This window comes from Nanorana parkeri, unplaced genomic scaffold (assembly GCF_000935625.1).
Source record: "Nanorana parkeri isolate BGI_ZX_2015 unplaced genomic scaffold, ASM93562v1 scaffold339, whole genome shotgun sequence".
NCBI classification, from domain to species: Eukaryota; Metazoa; Chordata; class Amphibia; order Anura; family Dicroglossidae; genus Nanorana; species Nanorana parkeri.
Genome location: NW_017306607.1, coordinates 741,868 through 756,907, shown reverse-complemented (window position 1 = coordinate 756,907; position 15,040 = coordinate 741,868). Strand labels below are relative to the sequence as shown.

The window sequence follows — 15,040 nt, the reverse complement described above, 5'->3', positions numbered from 1 at the left end:
CCTTTCTGTCTAATGTTCCAATCCACCTTATTTTTGTTTTAAAGATTGCGTAATCAAACGCCAACACGCTATCCCCTTAAAAGGCCGTGAAACGTTTCCTGCGCTGCTACCGCGTGTCTCGGCTTTCTTCTTTTCAAGGCCAGTTAAGAAATTCCTTCCAATGCCAATCCAAATACTAAACATTTTAAGTCTTCGTGTTCCTGGCCATTGACCCGGCTCTCCAAATCTTCTATTTTGCTTAGAAATGTGATTTCCCAATCCGTGCCATGTTAGGAAAGATGTCTGTGAATGAAAGGGGAAGCGCCAGCTGAAAGAAAAGAGCTTACAGTCTATGAGGGTATAAGGGAGGGTAAAGAAGGTGGAAGAGCTTACAATCTATTAGGGTATAAGGGAGGATATAGAAAGAGAAAGCGCTTACAATCTATTGGGGTATAAGGGGGGATACAGAAGGTTGAAGAGCTTACAATCTATTGGGGTATAAGGGAGGATATAGAAGGTAGAAGAGCTTACAATCTATTAGGGTATAAGGGAGGATACAGAAGGGGAGGAGCTTGCAATCTATTAGGGTATAAGGGAGGATACAGAAAGAGGCAGTGCTTACAATCTATTGGGGTATAAGGGAAGCTTATAAGAAGGTGGAAGAGCTTACAATCTATTAGGGTATAAGGGAGGATATAGAAAGAGAAAGCGCTTACAATCTATTGGGGTATAAGGGAGGATACAGAAGGTTGAAGAGCTTACAATCTATTAGGATATAAGGGAGGATACAGAAGGGGAGGAGCTTGCAATCTATTAGGGTATAAGGGAGGATACAGAAGGTAGAAGAGCTTACAATCTATTAGATATAAAGGAGGATACAGAATACAATGTTTTCAAGATTTTTTTTTTTATTTTTGATTTTTTTTCTTCCTGCTGCGCAGATATCAGACATCCAGAAGAACTTTCGCTGCTCCGGAAACCAAGAGATCCAAAGAAAAAAAAGAAAAAGATTGAGGACCAGATGGAAGAGAACATTCTGGAACTAGATGGGCCCTTACTGACACCGGGGTCTGGTCAGTGTCTTACACCAAACCAATTCCATAATGACAATTGATGATATTGATCTGTCTTTGATGCTATAACATATATTGTGAACAAATAACACCCTCTTATTATTCAGTCTCCATTACCTGCTGGCTGTGAGGAGGTGCTCAATTCACAAAGCTTTATTTAGGGGAAGGGTCATGTGACTGCAATGATCAAATCTCATTGGACTTGAAAGTAAGGATCCTTATCCTGATGGGTTAGCTTTGTGAATTGAGCCTATGTGATGGTTATCATATGTAGTACTGATAGGAGGAAGACATCTTATTTCATTGGTGTGATTTTCTGGAATGAAGGCAATTTCTCTCCTAAAGCAAGAAAAAAAATTCAGTTCATCTGAAATAAGTCATGCTTGTCCTGTGGAGTAAAAACCATCCTGAAGATCTGTGGATCCAGCTTTGCAGAGATGCATATAATGCACATCATCAAAGACCTTTCTATCCTAGAGTCCCCTTGGGCCACCCCATTATTATCTCTCATAGTTCAGGATTGAAGTATTTTGACCTCCCAACCAATTTCTCCAAGATACGTCATTATGGACGGAATTTCCAGAATCCACATTGCCTATTCCCTTCTCTTTTAGCTGGAATTCTGGTGGTCAACAGTGACCGTTGACCACCAGATACGGTATTCTGCAGCTGTAGTTTCCGTGTCCATGCTTGTATGCGATTTGTGACGGCGAGGCAACACAGATGGCTTCCTACAGAAAAACTGTAGAGAAACCTATGCTGACCGCCACTGCTGACTACCTGAAAATTCTTCATCATTGCCTGGCTGTCTATGGCTTTGAGTCATGGACACCATTGGCAGCCAGAGAAGCCTAAGTGACATCGGAATCCTTGATCTGCGCAGTTCTCCAAGTCAATGAGTGTGAAAGTATTAAAGTAGGGAATCCCCCCTCTATACAATACCCCGATACAAGCAGTCCCCGGGCTACGAACAAGATAGGGACTGTAGGTTTGTTAAGTTGAATTTGTATGTAAGTTGGAACAGGTACATTTTTGAAGTGTAACTCCAGCCAAAATTTGTTTTTAGTTTTGCATAGGGAAGGGTTTACCCCCTGTAACATTTGTTTTGCTGTGTGTGCCCCTGTTCAGAAGATTTCACCACACTTTCTGTCCCTGTGACAATTGGATTTTGAAAATTTTGGGTTGTCGTGGAAACAAGGATTGGTGATGAAGCTTCAGTGGAGGCACCTTTTTTTCCCATGATAACTTTACAGGAGTGAGTTTCCCTTCCTAGGGGTAGATTTCCCCTCACTTCCTCTTGTCTCAAGGACAGGAAGGGAGAATATATCTTTCAAATGAGGATACAGACAGCAGTAAAAAAAAACCTCAGTGACCCGGAAGAAGAGGTGGGCACCCCTCGTCTGCATGTCTAACAAGAGCCAACTTCCTGTAATGTACCTAAAATACTACGAAGACCCAAAAAGGCGGGCACTCCTCATCGGCACGAGAGTGGTAGCATTACAACTACTGGAATGCTGCGCGGTACATTTTGGCTGCAGCTTGGAACCCCCCTGCTGTGCAGTAATAGCCTACCTTTGTAAGTAGGGGTTGTATGTATGTATGTCGGATGTTTGTAACTCGGTGACTGCCTGTACCTCCCAACCCAGCTAACTGCCCCAGTAATTAAGAACAGAAACTAAATGCCTTAAATACTTGCCAGAATCTGTGGTCACATGACGCGCCAGTTAACAGGTCTTCTGCCTTGTGGTCTTCAGAGTGGGAAGGACCTTCTTCTGGTGGCCACATCACTAGGTGACATGGGAACTTCCCTTTGGGTCTATCGGTTGGGTCCTCACAGGGTCATGAAAGCTATAGCAGCATGGTGACGTCATGAGGAAGGGCAGCAACGGGCCCGGGCTTCAGCGCTGGATTACCGGTCTTCACTTCAGTAAGAGACGCAACAGAGGGTTACTTGGTGGCAGGTACAGGTAAGTCAACAGGGGCTTAAAAAAGATGGGAGTGGTGTGCTTAGGAGGCATTCGCCTAGAGGTAGACTTTAAAAATGCTAATTGGCTGGCATGCTCATCCAAAAGCTTTAAAGTAGATTGCACTATATGTATTTTTCCAGCACAGGTTTCCTGTAAGAGAAATGACGCTGTATTGGATTCATCTCTTCTAAGTAATTGCTGACCCGTTTTTTTTTTTTTCACCCCCCCCTCAATATGATCCTTCCAGATCCTGTCCTCCCGCACTTCACTTTCTCTCTCTCTCTCTGGCTGTCTCATTTCCTCTCTTTTTTTTTTCCCCTCCTTTCTTTAGGCTCTGATGTTCTTTACATTGGTCCTGTCAAAGGTGAGTCTGGCTGCCTTCTGGGCCTTCGTGTCTCTGTTCTGTTTTCACTCCTTGTTTTCCCTCCTTTTTTTGTGCAACTGGCGTGTGCTAAAGCATGCAAAAGAAATCTGCGTTATGGTCGCTTCCTACACATGGCCTTGAACCTTTTTTTTTAATTGTATTTTTCCTCTCCACATCAGGAAGTATATACTCGAGCCCCGGGCTGTACAGCAAGACCATGACTCCCACCTACGACTCCCGAGACGGCAGCCCCCTCTCCCCGACCTCGGCTTGGTTTGGTGACAGCGCCCTGTCTGAAGGAAATCCCGGGATATTGGCAGTCAGTCAACCAATCACCTCTCCCGATGTTCTTGCCAAACTATACAAGCCTCAGACCCTTCTTGACAAAGCCAAGATAAACCAAGGGTTAGTACTTTATCTTTCTGTCCTTTTTTTTTTTTTTTTTTTCCTGAATGGGCAAAGCACAGGTTTATTGCTGGACTCCAAGCAGATGTAAAAATGCCAGTCAATGCAGTTATGTATTCTTGCCTAATCATTAGTTGGCTCTGCCTCTAGATAGGCAGAGCCAGCTGTCACTCATGCAGCTGGGTGGATCTCGACGGTAATGTCGTGATCCATCCCGGCTATGGCAGTCTCAGTATATAGAGAGCTGTAGCTCGCAATATACTGAGCTTTGGGTCACGGGAGGACGCTAGTTTATTTCCTCCCGTGACCCTTAAGAGAACTATGGGGGAAAACACTTACCCCATACTTCTCCTTTTTAACATACCCTTTTGAAGAAATTCGAGTAAGTTCCTGAATTTGTCTTGGTATCAGTCTTTTGTAATCTTTTTGTACAGCAGCATTTTAGACTGGAAGAGGGAGGGGCAGCACCAGGAGCCAATTGGCCTGCTGAGTGTACTTGTTCTGTCAAGAAACATGCTGAAAGGAGGGTAGAGCAGCGGGAGGGGCTCATCAGTCTACTGCTGTTCCTTTTATTGTCTAGTCAAAGGCTCTGGGCAGAGGGGTGACCGAGCTCTATCGCTTAACTGCAGCAGAGAAAATTTAGGTCACCAACCTGATGAGACTGTGTAAGTCTTAGGCTTGAATTTACAGCAAGAAAAATCCTGTGGCAGGTTAAACCGCTGGGGTTCTTGGTTTGAATCCTAGCCAGGACACTATCTGCTTGGAGTTTGCACGTTCTCCCGGTGCTTGCATAGGTTTCCTCCCAGACTCCAAAGACATGCTGGTAGGTTAATTGGCCCTGCATGTGAGATTGAGACCTTAGATTGTAAGCGCCTCGAGGACAGGGACTGATATGAATGTACAGTATTTAAAGTGCATAAATTGTCGGTGCAATATAAATGTGTAATAATAAATAAGGTGAACTCTGCAGAAATCATTCAACATGTGCTCACTAGACTATACTTTCCCTTTTTAACATGTTGCAGGTGGTTGGACTCCTCTCGATCACTCATGGAACAAGATGTGAAAGACAACGAAGCTTTGCTACTTCGATTCAAATACTACAGCTTTTTTGACTTGAATCCCAAGGTAACTGAATTCTTTCCATTCCCTCCCGGCCAGCTCCAATGGCCTACAAACATATGTGAAGCAGACGGGTAGTTCTTGGGGTCAGGCAGGTCAACACAGAACTGCTTTGGCTGTCCTTTATATTGGACATCTGCGAAAGGATCAAAACAAGGTCAAAGATGAGTTGACCTTATGGAAACATTCAGAATGAAGCATCGTTGTATGTTTAAGTAGTACAACTCCAGGCAGGAAACGTAATACTTGTTTGAAAACACATCTTTGTAATCTTGCCCAAAGATTTGGGAAGTGGCACACTTAACCTTTGGGAACCCCCACCCGTGCTGCGTTAGGAGTGCATAAAATGAGGAGGATGACAATACTTTCAGATCCTGCCATTCTATGGTCCATATTTCTTCTGCCTGCTTTTTGGACTACATACAGTATTTGTTAATGATTAGCAAATCCCTAGCCTAAAGTGACATTAAACCCTCAGATTTTTTTTAACGTAAACCAATACTGTAATGTGCGCCTTACTGTAATCCATGGTTGTTTCCCTTCTCTTTGCTGCTCTTCCTTTTAAATCTGTATCTCTTCTCATGCTGGGGGAGAACTTCCCTTTGCGGCCGAGTGCCTCTTCCTGTAGTGCTGGCTCAGGTTACAAACCTATACACAGACACCATGTATCCATTCCAGAGACAAGGCAGTCTGCTGCAAAACAGAAGTTCTGCCCAACATGAGAAGAGATACAAATTTAAAAGGAAGAGCAGCAAAGAGAAGGGAAACTACCATGGATTACAGTAAGGCGCACATTACAGTATTGTTTTATGTTAAAAAATGTGAGGGTTTAATGTCACTTAACCTCTCCTGCTCCTATAGGTCACCCAAATACTACCACCCTCGACTCGTCACATACACAGGGCTAATTACCCCCACCGATACACATATAACACTTTGCCAAACGTTTGTGGACACCTGACCATCACACCTGTATGAGCTGGTTGGGCATCCCATTTCAAAACCATGGAAATTAATATGGAGTTGGCCTCCTTTGTTAATATAACAGCCTCCACTCATTCTGGGAAGGCTTTACAGAAGAATTTGGACTCTTTTGGAATTTGTGCCCGTTGAGCCAAAAGAGCATTTGTAAGGTTATGTACTGATGTTGGATGAGAGAACCTGGCTCATAACCGGGGTTCCGATTCATCCCAAAGTGCAGTAGGGTTGAGTTCAGGGCTCGATGCAGGCAACTAGAGTTCCTCCAAACCAAACTCCTCAGACCTTGTTTTTATGGAGCTGGATTTGTACACAGGGGACAGTCATACTGGAACAGAGACGATCCTTCCTCGAGCAAGGTTGGAAGTGCACAATTGTCTAAGATGTCTTTGTGTGCTGTAGCAGTACCCTTTATTGCAAAATTCAGAACTCAATCCTAATGAGTAGGGATGCACCGATACTGATACCGGAAGTCCCATTGAGTGAGCCAGGCGGCATGTAATGACCCGCCACCTGGCTTCCGGATTAGCCAGAAAGTTTGGGCGGCATGTAATGACTCGCCACCCGGCTTCCCGATTAGCTTGGAGCCAGCTTTCTGTCCAGACACGCCTCCTGACTTCCTGATTGGCCAGCTTATCGACCAATCAGGAAGCCAGGCGGCGAGTCCTTATCTGCCCCCCGGCTTCCTGATTTAGCCAGGAAGCCGGATCCATGCTCCCTTGTCACCAGGAGACCAGACGCATAAGGAGTCGCCATCCGGCTTCCTGATTGGCCGGGAAGCTGGCTCCATGCTCCCTCGTCACCAGGGAGCATGGAGCTGGTATCCCGGCCAATCAGGAAGCCGGGCAGCATGTAATGACTCGCCGCCTAGCTTCCTGGTTGGTCGGGAAGCTGGCCAATCAGGAAGCTAGGTGGCGACCCATTACAAGCTGCCCGGCTTCTTGATTGGCCGGGATACCAGCTCTATGCTATGCTCACTGGTAACGAGGGAGCATGGAGCCAGCTTCCCGGCCAATCAGGAAGCTGGGCAGCATGTAATGACTTGCTGCCCGGCTTCCTGATGCTGGAAGATCCAGTATCAAGATAGGCATTGGAGCATTTGGGCGAGTACAAGCACTCTCCCAAATACTCGGTATCGGCACAGATACTAGTATTGTTATCGGTGCATCCCTAATAATGAGGGATGTCCACATAATTTGGCCATATAGTCTAGGGCTGCAACAACTAATCGACATAATCGATTATTGAAAAAGTTGTCAACTTTTTCAATAATCGATTAATCGGCTTCCGATCAGTTGGCCCTGTTCACAGCTCCACACGCTGTGCGCCGTACCTCCTCCCCACCTCACGCTCGCCGCTGCCAGACCCGCCCGCATCCATGCTCCACACTCACCGCCCACCCACATCCACGATCGGCACAGGGACGCGGGGAGAAGAAGTAAGGAGGAGCAGGTGTGGGGTGATGACAGCCGCCGATAGACAGGCCCGATCTCAGAGGCAAGTTGCTGGAAGACTGCTCAGTTAATCCTGCACTTTCCCACACATGGTGCTCTATAATGTATTGCTGGGATTTGTATTCCTCTATAGCTGATGGTACATTGTGCTGTATATTATACATAGGAATACAAATCCCAGCAATACATTATACACTGTATGTATAATGTATTGCTGGGATTTGTTGTACTCCTATATAGCTGGTGATATTCTGCATTGCACGCTATAATGTACTATTGCTGGGATTTGTTGTACTCCTCTATAGCTGGTGATATTCTGCATTGCGCTGTATAGAGGACTACAAATCCCAGCAATAATACATTATACAGTGGTGCAATGCTGAATACCACCAGCTATAGAGGACGACAAAACCCAGTAATAGTACATTATACAGCGCAATGCAGAATGCCTCCAGCTATTATGTACTATTGCTGGGATTTGTTGTATTCCTCTATAGCTGGTGGTATTCTGCATTCATTGCTGTATAATTTTACACTTTCCATTTCACTATATTGCACACCACACTATCTTTCTTTTTTACTTCCACCGCTCCAAGCTTGCTCCTGTGATGGACTACAACCTCAATACAAACTAGTAGTCCCATCACTGGAGCCATTTTTTAAACTTTATTTTATTGTTTATCCGATTAACCGATTAATCGAACCTAATAATCGGCTAACTAATCGATTTTGAAAATAATCGTTAGCTGCAGCTCTAATATAGTCTGTGGCAGGGTACAACTTGTAGGACTCTTACATTCTTTGCCAGCTGGATTTCAGTTGTGTAAACTTTCTGTACTTGATCAGCAGTAAAAACTGCATAGCTGACAGATGACCTCTAACACAGCAGATGTGCCCAGAGGTGGTGCAGAGAAAAGTGTCTCAAATGTGACATTCTGTAAACGGATTCCTTCAGTCTAGAGTTGTGAGTTGGTTCTGCTTCCTTATCAGGCAGTCTGGAAAACACATGCTGTCCATACACGCAGCAACACAGTCATCTGAGACCACCATCGATTTGAGGAGCACATTATTTATTTTAGAACTTGATTGCAATGGGAAAGTTTGATCAATAAATCATTTGCATCAAGAAAAGAATAAAGCAATGGATGGAGTTAGGCTTTAAAGGTCACTTAACAGGATGGAATCCATGACTGATCAATTGTTCGATCATTGTGTGAAAGGCAATCTAAAGCTTTTAAGGATGGGTTGATCAATATATTGATAACATTTAAGTAGTTCACCTAAATCGTATACCTGAACAATCTGATTGGATGCTGGCATTGTTCAGGTGTTTTGGCAGCCAGCGGGGCCGCCTAGCAAGATACTGAAGCTTGGCCCAACTGGAGATTCCTCCATCCACACAGTTTAGCGTAGATGGAGGAATCTGTCGCACTTTTTCCATCGGTCTATAGAAAATCTGCAGATAATCTGTAGGTGTATGGCCAGCTTTACTCCTCTTGGTGCATTCTGTATATTCCACTATTGAGCTCTAGGACTAATGGCAAGTATCTGATCAAGAATATTTAGCTAAGGACCGCAGAGTCAAACAACTGCCTGAAAGATGAGAAAACACCAAACTACTACTTGAAGCTAAAATATCAATTTTGGGTGAATTGTCCCTTTTTGAATAGTGTGTGAAATGTAATTAGATTATTGGAACTATGGTACACATGGCTTTGGTGTGTCAGCCTTAGCAGCCCATGCTTCTATATGCAATGTAGGAAGATCATGGCTGGTGGGAGGAGCCATCAGGGTTCGCTACATGGATTCCTGGAAACATCTTAGCACTCTTCTCAAGAGCCCTCTGTGCCAGCAGTGGGCTGATTCTTGGGTGGAGTTGGGTAAATGCCTTGATGGGTGGGTGTCAGTCTGGAGGAGTGGGTGTTGCTTGGCAGGCTACATCTTCATGCAAATATGATACTGAGCCTCCATAATTGAAAGAACTAAAATCCAATGGAAAAAAAAGGGGTGGGCCAGGGACAGCCAGACTGGTATGGACAGCAGTAGATGATGCTGGATGTTTTTCAGCCAGGAAATGAGGCGGGTTCTATCTGACTTGGTGCAGCTTATAATGCCCATTGTGAGAAGCTCACAGTGTGCAGTGATATCAGAAAAAGCCATTTCAGTCCAGGAGAGGAGCCGGTACAACTGTGCAAGACTGAAGGGAAGGCCGGAGCTCGGCTTTAAAGCTACAACGCCCTAACTCTGCAGAATGAACGGCCCCATTGTGACAGTGCAGGGCCGTTCAGATGTAAGGAATGAATGGGGTTTGTTTGGTCTCTCTCGTACACAGGAACAGGCTCTAATGACTTATAGACATCTGTGTGTTTTCTGTGTTGCAGTATGACGCCATCAGGATCAATCAGCTCTACGAACAAGCCAAATGGTCCATTCTCCTTGAAGAGATCGAATGCACAGAGGAGGAAATGATGATGTTTGCAGCTCTGCAGGTAAGGCAAAGGTGGCTGTTTTTTAAAGCTGGACTGTGGGTGCCTACACCAATATATTGACCAGACAGGATCCAATGTTAAAGTGGAACTCCAGCCAAATAAGTAGATCGTGTAGTTAAAATACATTGATATCAACTGTTGTACCTTCCGACGTACTTCTAATTCACACACCTTGTACACTGCACAGCCAGCACGGTGACACCACTATTCATATTCAGCTTCCCGTGTCCCCTGTCTGCTCAGCAGGCTATGAAGGAACACATTCTCCCTGCTAGGAACATCTATTTTCTCCCTTCCTTCTATAAAACACTTCCCCTCCGCCCTCCACTATCTGCCGGCACGGTGCAGAGGCTGATTGGCTCCCAGTGCAGTGCGTCGTGCTCCAGGATTGTGGAAAGCTAATATAAGGACAGTTTTAGGTCGTTATAGTTGTGTTGTGTTGAAATACATGTCTAATAAGTTCATGAAAGGAATTTTTAAATGAGAGTTTTGTGATGAAAGGTCACTTGCTGAAAACACACACGTCCTGGTATCTGAAGCTGTGTGTTTCCCCCACCTCATAGCATGTGTGTGTACACGGGGTCACTGAACTGTTCTTGGCAGGGAGGCTGCAGCACATCTGAAAACTATCCTTGGGATTCTGAGGTTTTGCTGATCTGTGCAGTTCATAAATAGAACACAATGCAGACCAAACATCAGGATTTAAAACCTACAGATATACTTTTTTTTTGTTCCCCCGAAGGGTTTTCATTGCACACGTTTTTTATTAACATTTTATTATTCATTTTTCAAATTTATATTGTGCCAAATTTACGGGGTTAATAGAGCCGTACTCTGCCTTGCAGTCTAATGCACGGGTAGGCAACCTCAGCAATACAGCTAAGGGGCAAACTACAAATCCCTCTGCTTCTGGTTGTCAGACTTGCAATGCTTTATGGGACTTGTAGTTCCACAACAGCTGGAGAGCCGAGGTTGTCCAACCCTGGTCTAATGTCTCAACCATAGTCAATCTATAGGCTACGTTAGGCACTCTCCCATGGAGCCACCAACAGGGAAGGGCGCCATACTGGACTAAACTTAATGTAGAGAGCAGAGCTGTGGGAGGGACCCAACAGACCCCATCCACTACAGGCTATCTGCGGGAAACTACAGGAGGGGGTGGAGACAAGACCAGTCACCCTGCACAAGGAGAGAGAACAGCAGTGAGTGGTCATTATTACAAGAGGGGGGTGGAGATGAGACCAGTCACCCTGCACAAGGAGAGAGAGCAGCAGTGACCGGTCTTTATTACAGGAGGGGGCAGAGACAAGACCAGTCACCCTGCACAAGGAGAGAGAGCAGCAGTGAGCGGTCTTTATAACAGTAAACTCCAAGTCTCACACTGGATTACTGCACAGATCTAGAAGAAATACACAAAACTCACCGAGATTCAAGGAGGAATACTCATAACTCGTGTTATGCAATTTGTTTAGCTTGGAGCTTTAGGTTTAAAGTGAGCCTGTGTTCTGCCTATGAATGTCAGAGCAACAGGTTCACTTTAATGTAGATGCATACAAGGTCCTTCCTTTTGCTCCCCCGACGCTCCGGTCACCTGCTGGGAGCGAAAGGAAGGTCCTGTTTAAAGACTATGGGCTCCTCTTGTGACAGTCCTGATTGGCCAAAAGATATCGCATGGATATTTACTTTGGCTCCTAGTGGAGCGGCAGGCAAAGGAAAGGTGAGCATATGCTGCAGCAGGAGCGGACAACGCAGGCCCTTCAGCTGTGCTTTAACTACAAATCCCAACATGCTTCTGTTTAGAATAGATACTTTTGTTATAGATCGTATTATCACTTGATACCATGTTGCATCGTTCAATACAATTTGCAATCTTGTATGGAGATCAATACAGTCGATAAGTGTACGGCCACCATTAGCTAGAAATGGCTTTCCCCGCTTACAGTGAGAGGAACAAATCGGAGTGCAAGCTTGAAATCCTACAAGGATATGTTTGTAGAATATCGGTGAGAATATACAAAATCCATACAGATAGCCGCCATGGTGGGAAATGGGACTTGAGGTGCCAGCGCTGCAAGGCTGCTAAGGCATTGCCCTACTGGTTTACACGCACCCATTAGTCATTGCTGTCAGCAGCTACCCCAAACCGGGTCACTCACCGCATCACTGGTTTGATTGATGGCTCCCGTTGACTGTGTGAGCTCATAGAACCACAAGAGAATAAACAGGAAGTCGGCAACCCAGGACATAAATCTATGGTGAAATTTAAAGACCAAAAATAGTTCCAGATGTGGGAGTAGGGCTCGTTGTCTGTGTTCACCAGGCTGAGGTCACATGGGGTTAGCCGGTTCTCCAAAATGTATGTACCACAATATGTGGAATTTTAAAGGGCCAATAAACTTTAAAGCACAATCTGTGTGGCAGTCAGAGCTATCACTACAGAGAACAGTCTTTAGGGTCAGAAACAGTCTTTAGGGTTTGGTAGGAAGTTGTCAGTTAAAGGAGAACTATGAGGTAAGTGATTTGCACTCAGCCTCATAATCTGAGCCGACCTGTGACAATGAAACTGTCACAGGTCGGCTCAATAGATCGGGAAGTGAGCGAGCGCATACAGTCGCTCGCTCACTTCTCGATCCTGTCCCTGCAGAGAGCCTGTGACACTAACGGCTCCCTGCAGGCATTCCCCCCCTCCCCGCTCCAATCCTCCAGCGCTGACTGGCAGGACAGACTGGGGAGGAGGCGGGTACAGCTGACTCTGCCTCTAGATAGGCAGAGCCAGCTGTCAATCACGCAGCTGGGTGGATCTCGACAGTAATGTCGGGATCCGTCCCGTCTGCAGCGGTCTCAGTATACCGCGAGCCGTAGCTCACGGTATACTGAGCTTTGGGTAACGGGAGCACGCTAGTTTGTGTCCTCCTGTGACCCTTAAGGTGTTACCCCAACACTCAGCTTGCATTCTGTTGATTATGTGCTCAGAAGGCACTTTGGTTAAAGCCCAACGCCAAGAAAATGAAGTTTTCCTTTGCACTGGGGCTACTCGGCACTGCAAGGGTTTACTGTTGTTTATGCCTAGGACACAGGAAAAGCTATTTTCCTTAACTAATCCCCCCACTCCTGCTGGCTCCCTCCAAGCTGCTGCTTGGAGCGGTGACTACTTTACAACTCGCACACGGATCATAGGAAACAATAGAAGCCCCCCCCTCCAGAAGGAAGGACAGTGTCGGCACCAATTCAGAGATGATTGGAGGATCTACAGCCGAGTGATGCACAAATAAGACACATTTTGTTAATAATTAAGGTATTTGAATCAGTTGTGTCATTAGGGGGGTGCGGCCCACCCCCGGGTGACACCAAAATGGCTGTCACCCCCTCTGAAAAGTTGTGCACTCGGTCATGGACCCAGAGCCCGACAGTTGCAAGAGAGGAGGGAACCCGGCGGCATACCTTATCCTACCGAGTGGTTGTTCCATCCTCTCTCTGCTGGCGTCCATCACAAAGATGGTGGCCAGGCAGGTATTATTAATAATAATATTATTATACAGGATTTATATAGCGCCAATAGTTTGCGCAGCGCTTTACAATATAAGGAAGACATTACATTCACAATACAATTCAAGGTCTAGATGGTAAGGAGGGCCCTGTCCCTGAGGGCTTACAATCTAAAAGATCACCAAGATGGCCGCGCATGCACAATGACGTCATGGCGGGGTGTCACCCGGGTGCCCACTCCTCGGGACGCCCCTGACTTGAATGTATTTTTAAGGTCTAAGTTTAGTGTCACTTTAAGTATGGTGTCATCCTGATTACAGTTTAGGAAATTGAGATTCACTAATTCCCCTTGTGTGTAATACCTGGATCAGGCTATGACTTTTATCCTTCGTTAATCCTCCTGACCGACTGGTGCTCACCTGCCAGAAATACAAATCATAAAGACGGAAATCTGGAAGAGCGCTTTCTGCAGCCCGGTCATTTGATCTGGGAACCGCTTGCATTTCCTGTTGTCGTTTTGTACGCATGAAACGCGATCTGTTTTCCTAGCACAGCTGCTAGAACCGTTAGGGCGCTCCGGCTATTTATAAATGGGATGGGCGGGTGGAGCAGATTTCCTTCTCCGCGTCTGCTTTTTTACCATCTCTCGATCCGCATTCCCTCAAATTAGCGACACACACACACTATGGATGTCCTAATAGGATCCGTTTAATGTGCGGTGCCTCTGACGCATTGTGTGCGTGTATTAGTAAGATGACTAATGGCGGGAGCTGGGCTGGGCCAAGCATGTACTTCTACACGGTGATTCAGACTGGTGGGGCTCGTATGTCAGAATAGACTACGAGTGTCTCGCAGCGTCTGGGAATGTAAACTGGCTACACGCTGTACTCTGTACTCGCCTATACTGCTGAATCACCACATTGTATTAACCATCTCCATATGTGAAACCAGATGGCAATGACAAACTGAATTGGCTCTGCAAGACGACCAATGCGGTTTCTGCAAAATGGCGGTACGTGCCTTTTTAGCTTTTAAAATAAAGGCAGATTTAAAAGACCACAAATGTAATGCATTATTAAACTAACTGACTCTGACTTGGTAGCAGCCTCTTGCAGTCCCTGTATAGCAGAGCTCAGATTGGGGGAGGGAGAAGCAGCACAAGGAGCCAATCAGTTGTGCTGCAGTGCTTATGTGCTAACAAGGAGCATACTAATGGGAGGAGAGAGTAAAGTGAAGGAGAGATGAGCTCATCAGTCTGCTGCTTCTCTTTTCACTGTCCAGTCACAGGCTGGGGGGGGGTGGACAAGCCCTGTGAGTGCTACTTTACTGCAGCAGAGAAAAATCCGGTTTCCTGCCAGTTGTTTGGCAGAACTGTGTAAATCTCACGAGTGGATGGACAAATGCTAATATGTATTTAAATCTGTGCGTTTACCTGTTTTCCTGGAATTCAGCTTTTAAAGTGACAGTTCGGCTACTAATCATATAGTTACACACTGTTTCTAGTTCCCAGGGGCAGTCAAAAGTTTCATCTTTTGGTCATTTGCCTAAAGACATCCTGTACACTAGATTTAATTAGTCACTTGTTAAAGCAGAACTAAGGTGGGGGTGGTCCCTATAGTGTCCACATTGGGGAGGCGTCCCCTACTGTCACAGTGACCACTGTTGAGACTAGACTTGGGCCTATATTCAAGCACTACTTGCCATCGCCATCACCTTCATTACG

General features: G+C 45.6%; 1 protein-coding gene across 1 annotated transcript in view; it reads left to right on the top strand.

Annotated features, from left to right (window-relative positions):
* FERMT2 (fermitin family member 2) overlaps positions 1-15,040 on the top strand; it is a gene marked incomplete at its 3' end in the record, with an annotated part of 84,974 nt that overhangs the window by 47,123 nt on the left and 22,811 nt on the right. Inside the window, exons 3-6 of the mRNA XM_018558429.1 lie at positions 921-1,052; positions 3,563-3,788; positions 4,814-4,916; positions 9,724-9,831. Coding sequence (XP_018413931.1) covers positions 921-1,052; positions 3,563-3,788; positions 4,814-4,916; positions 9,724-9,831 — 569 coding nt within the window. The remainder of the gene's footprint in view (positions 1-920; positions 1,053-3,562; positions 3,789-4,813; positions 4,917-9,723; positions 9,832-15,040) is intronic.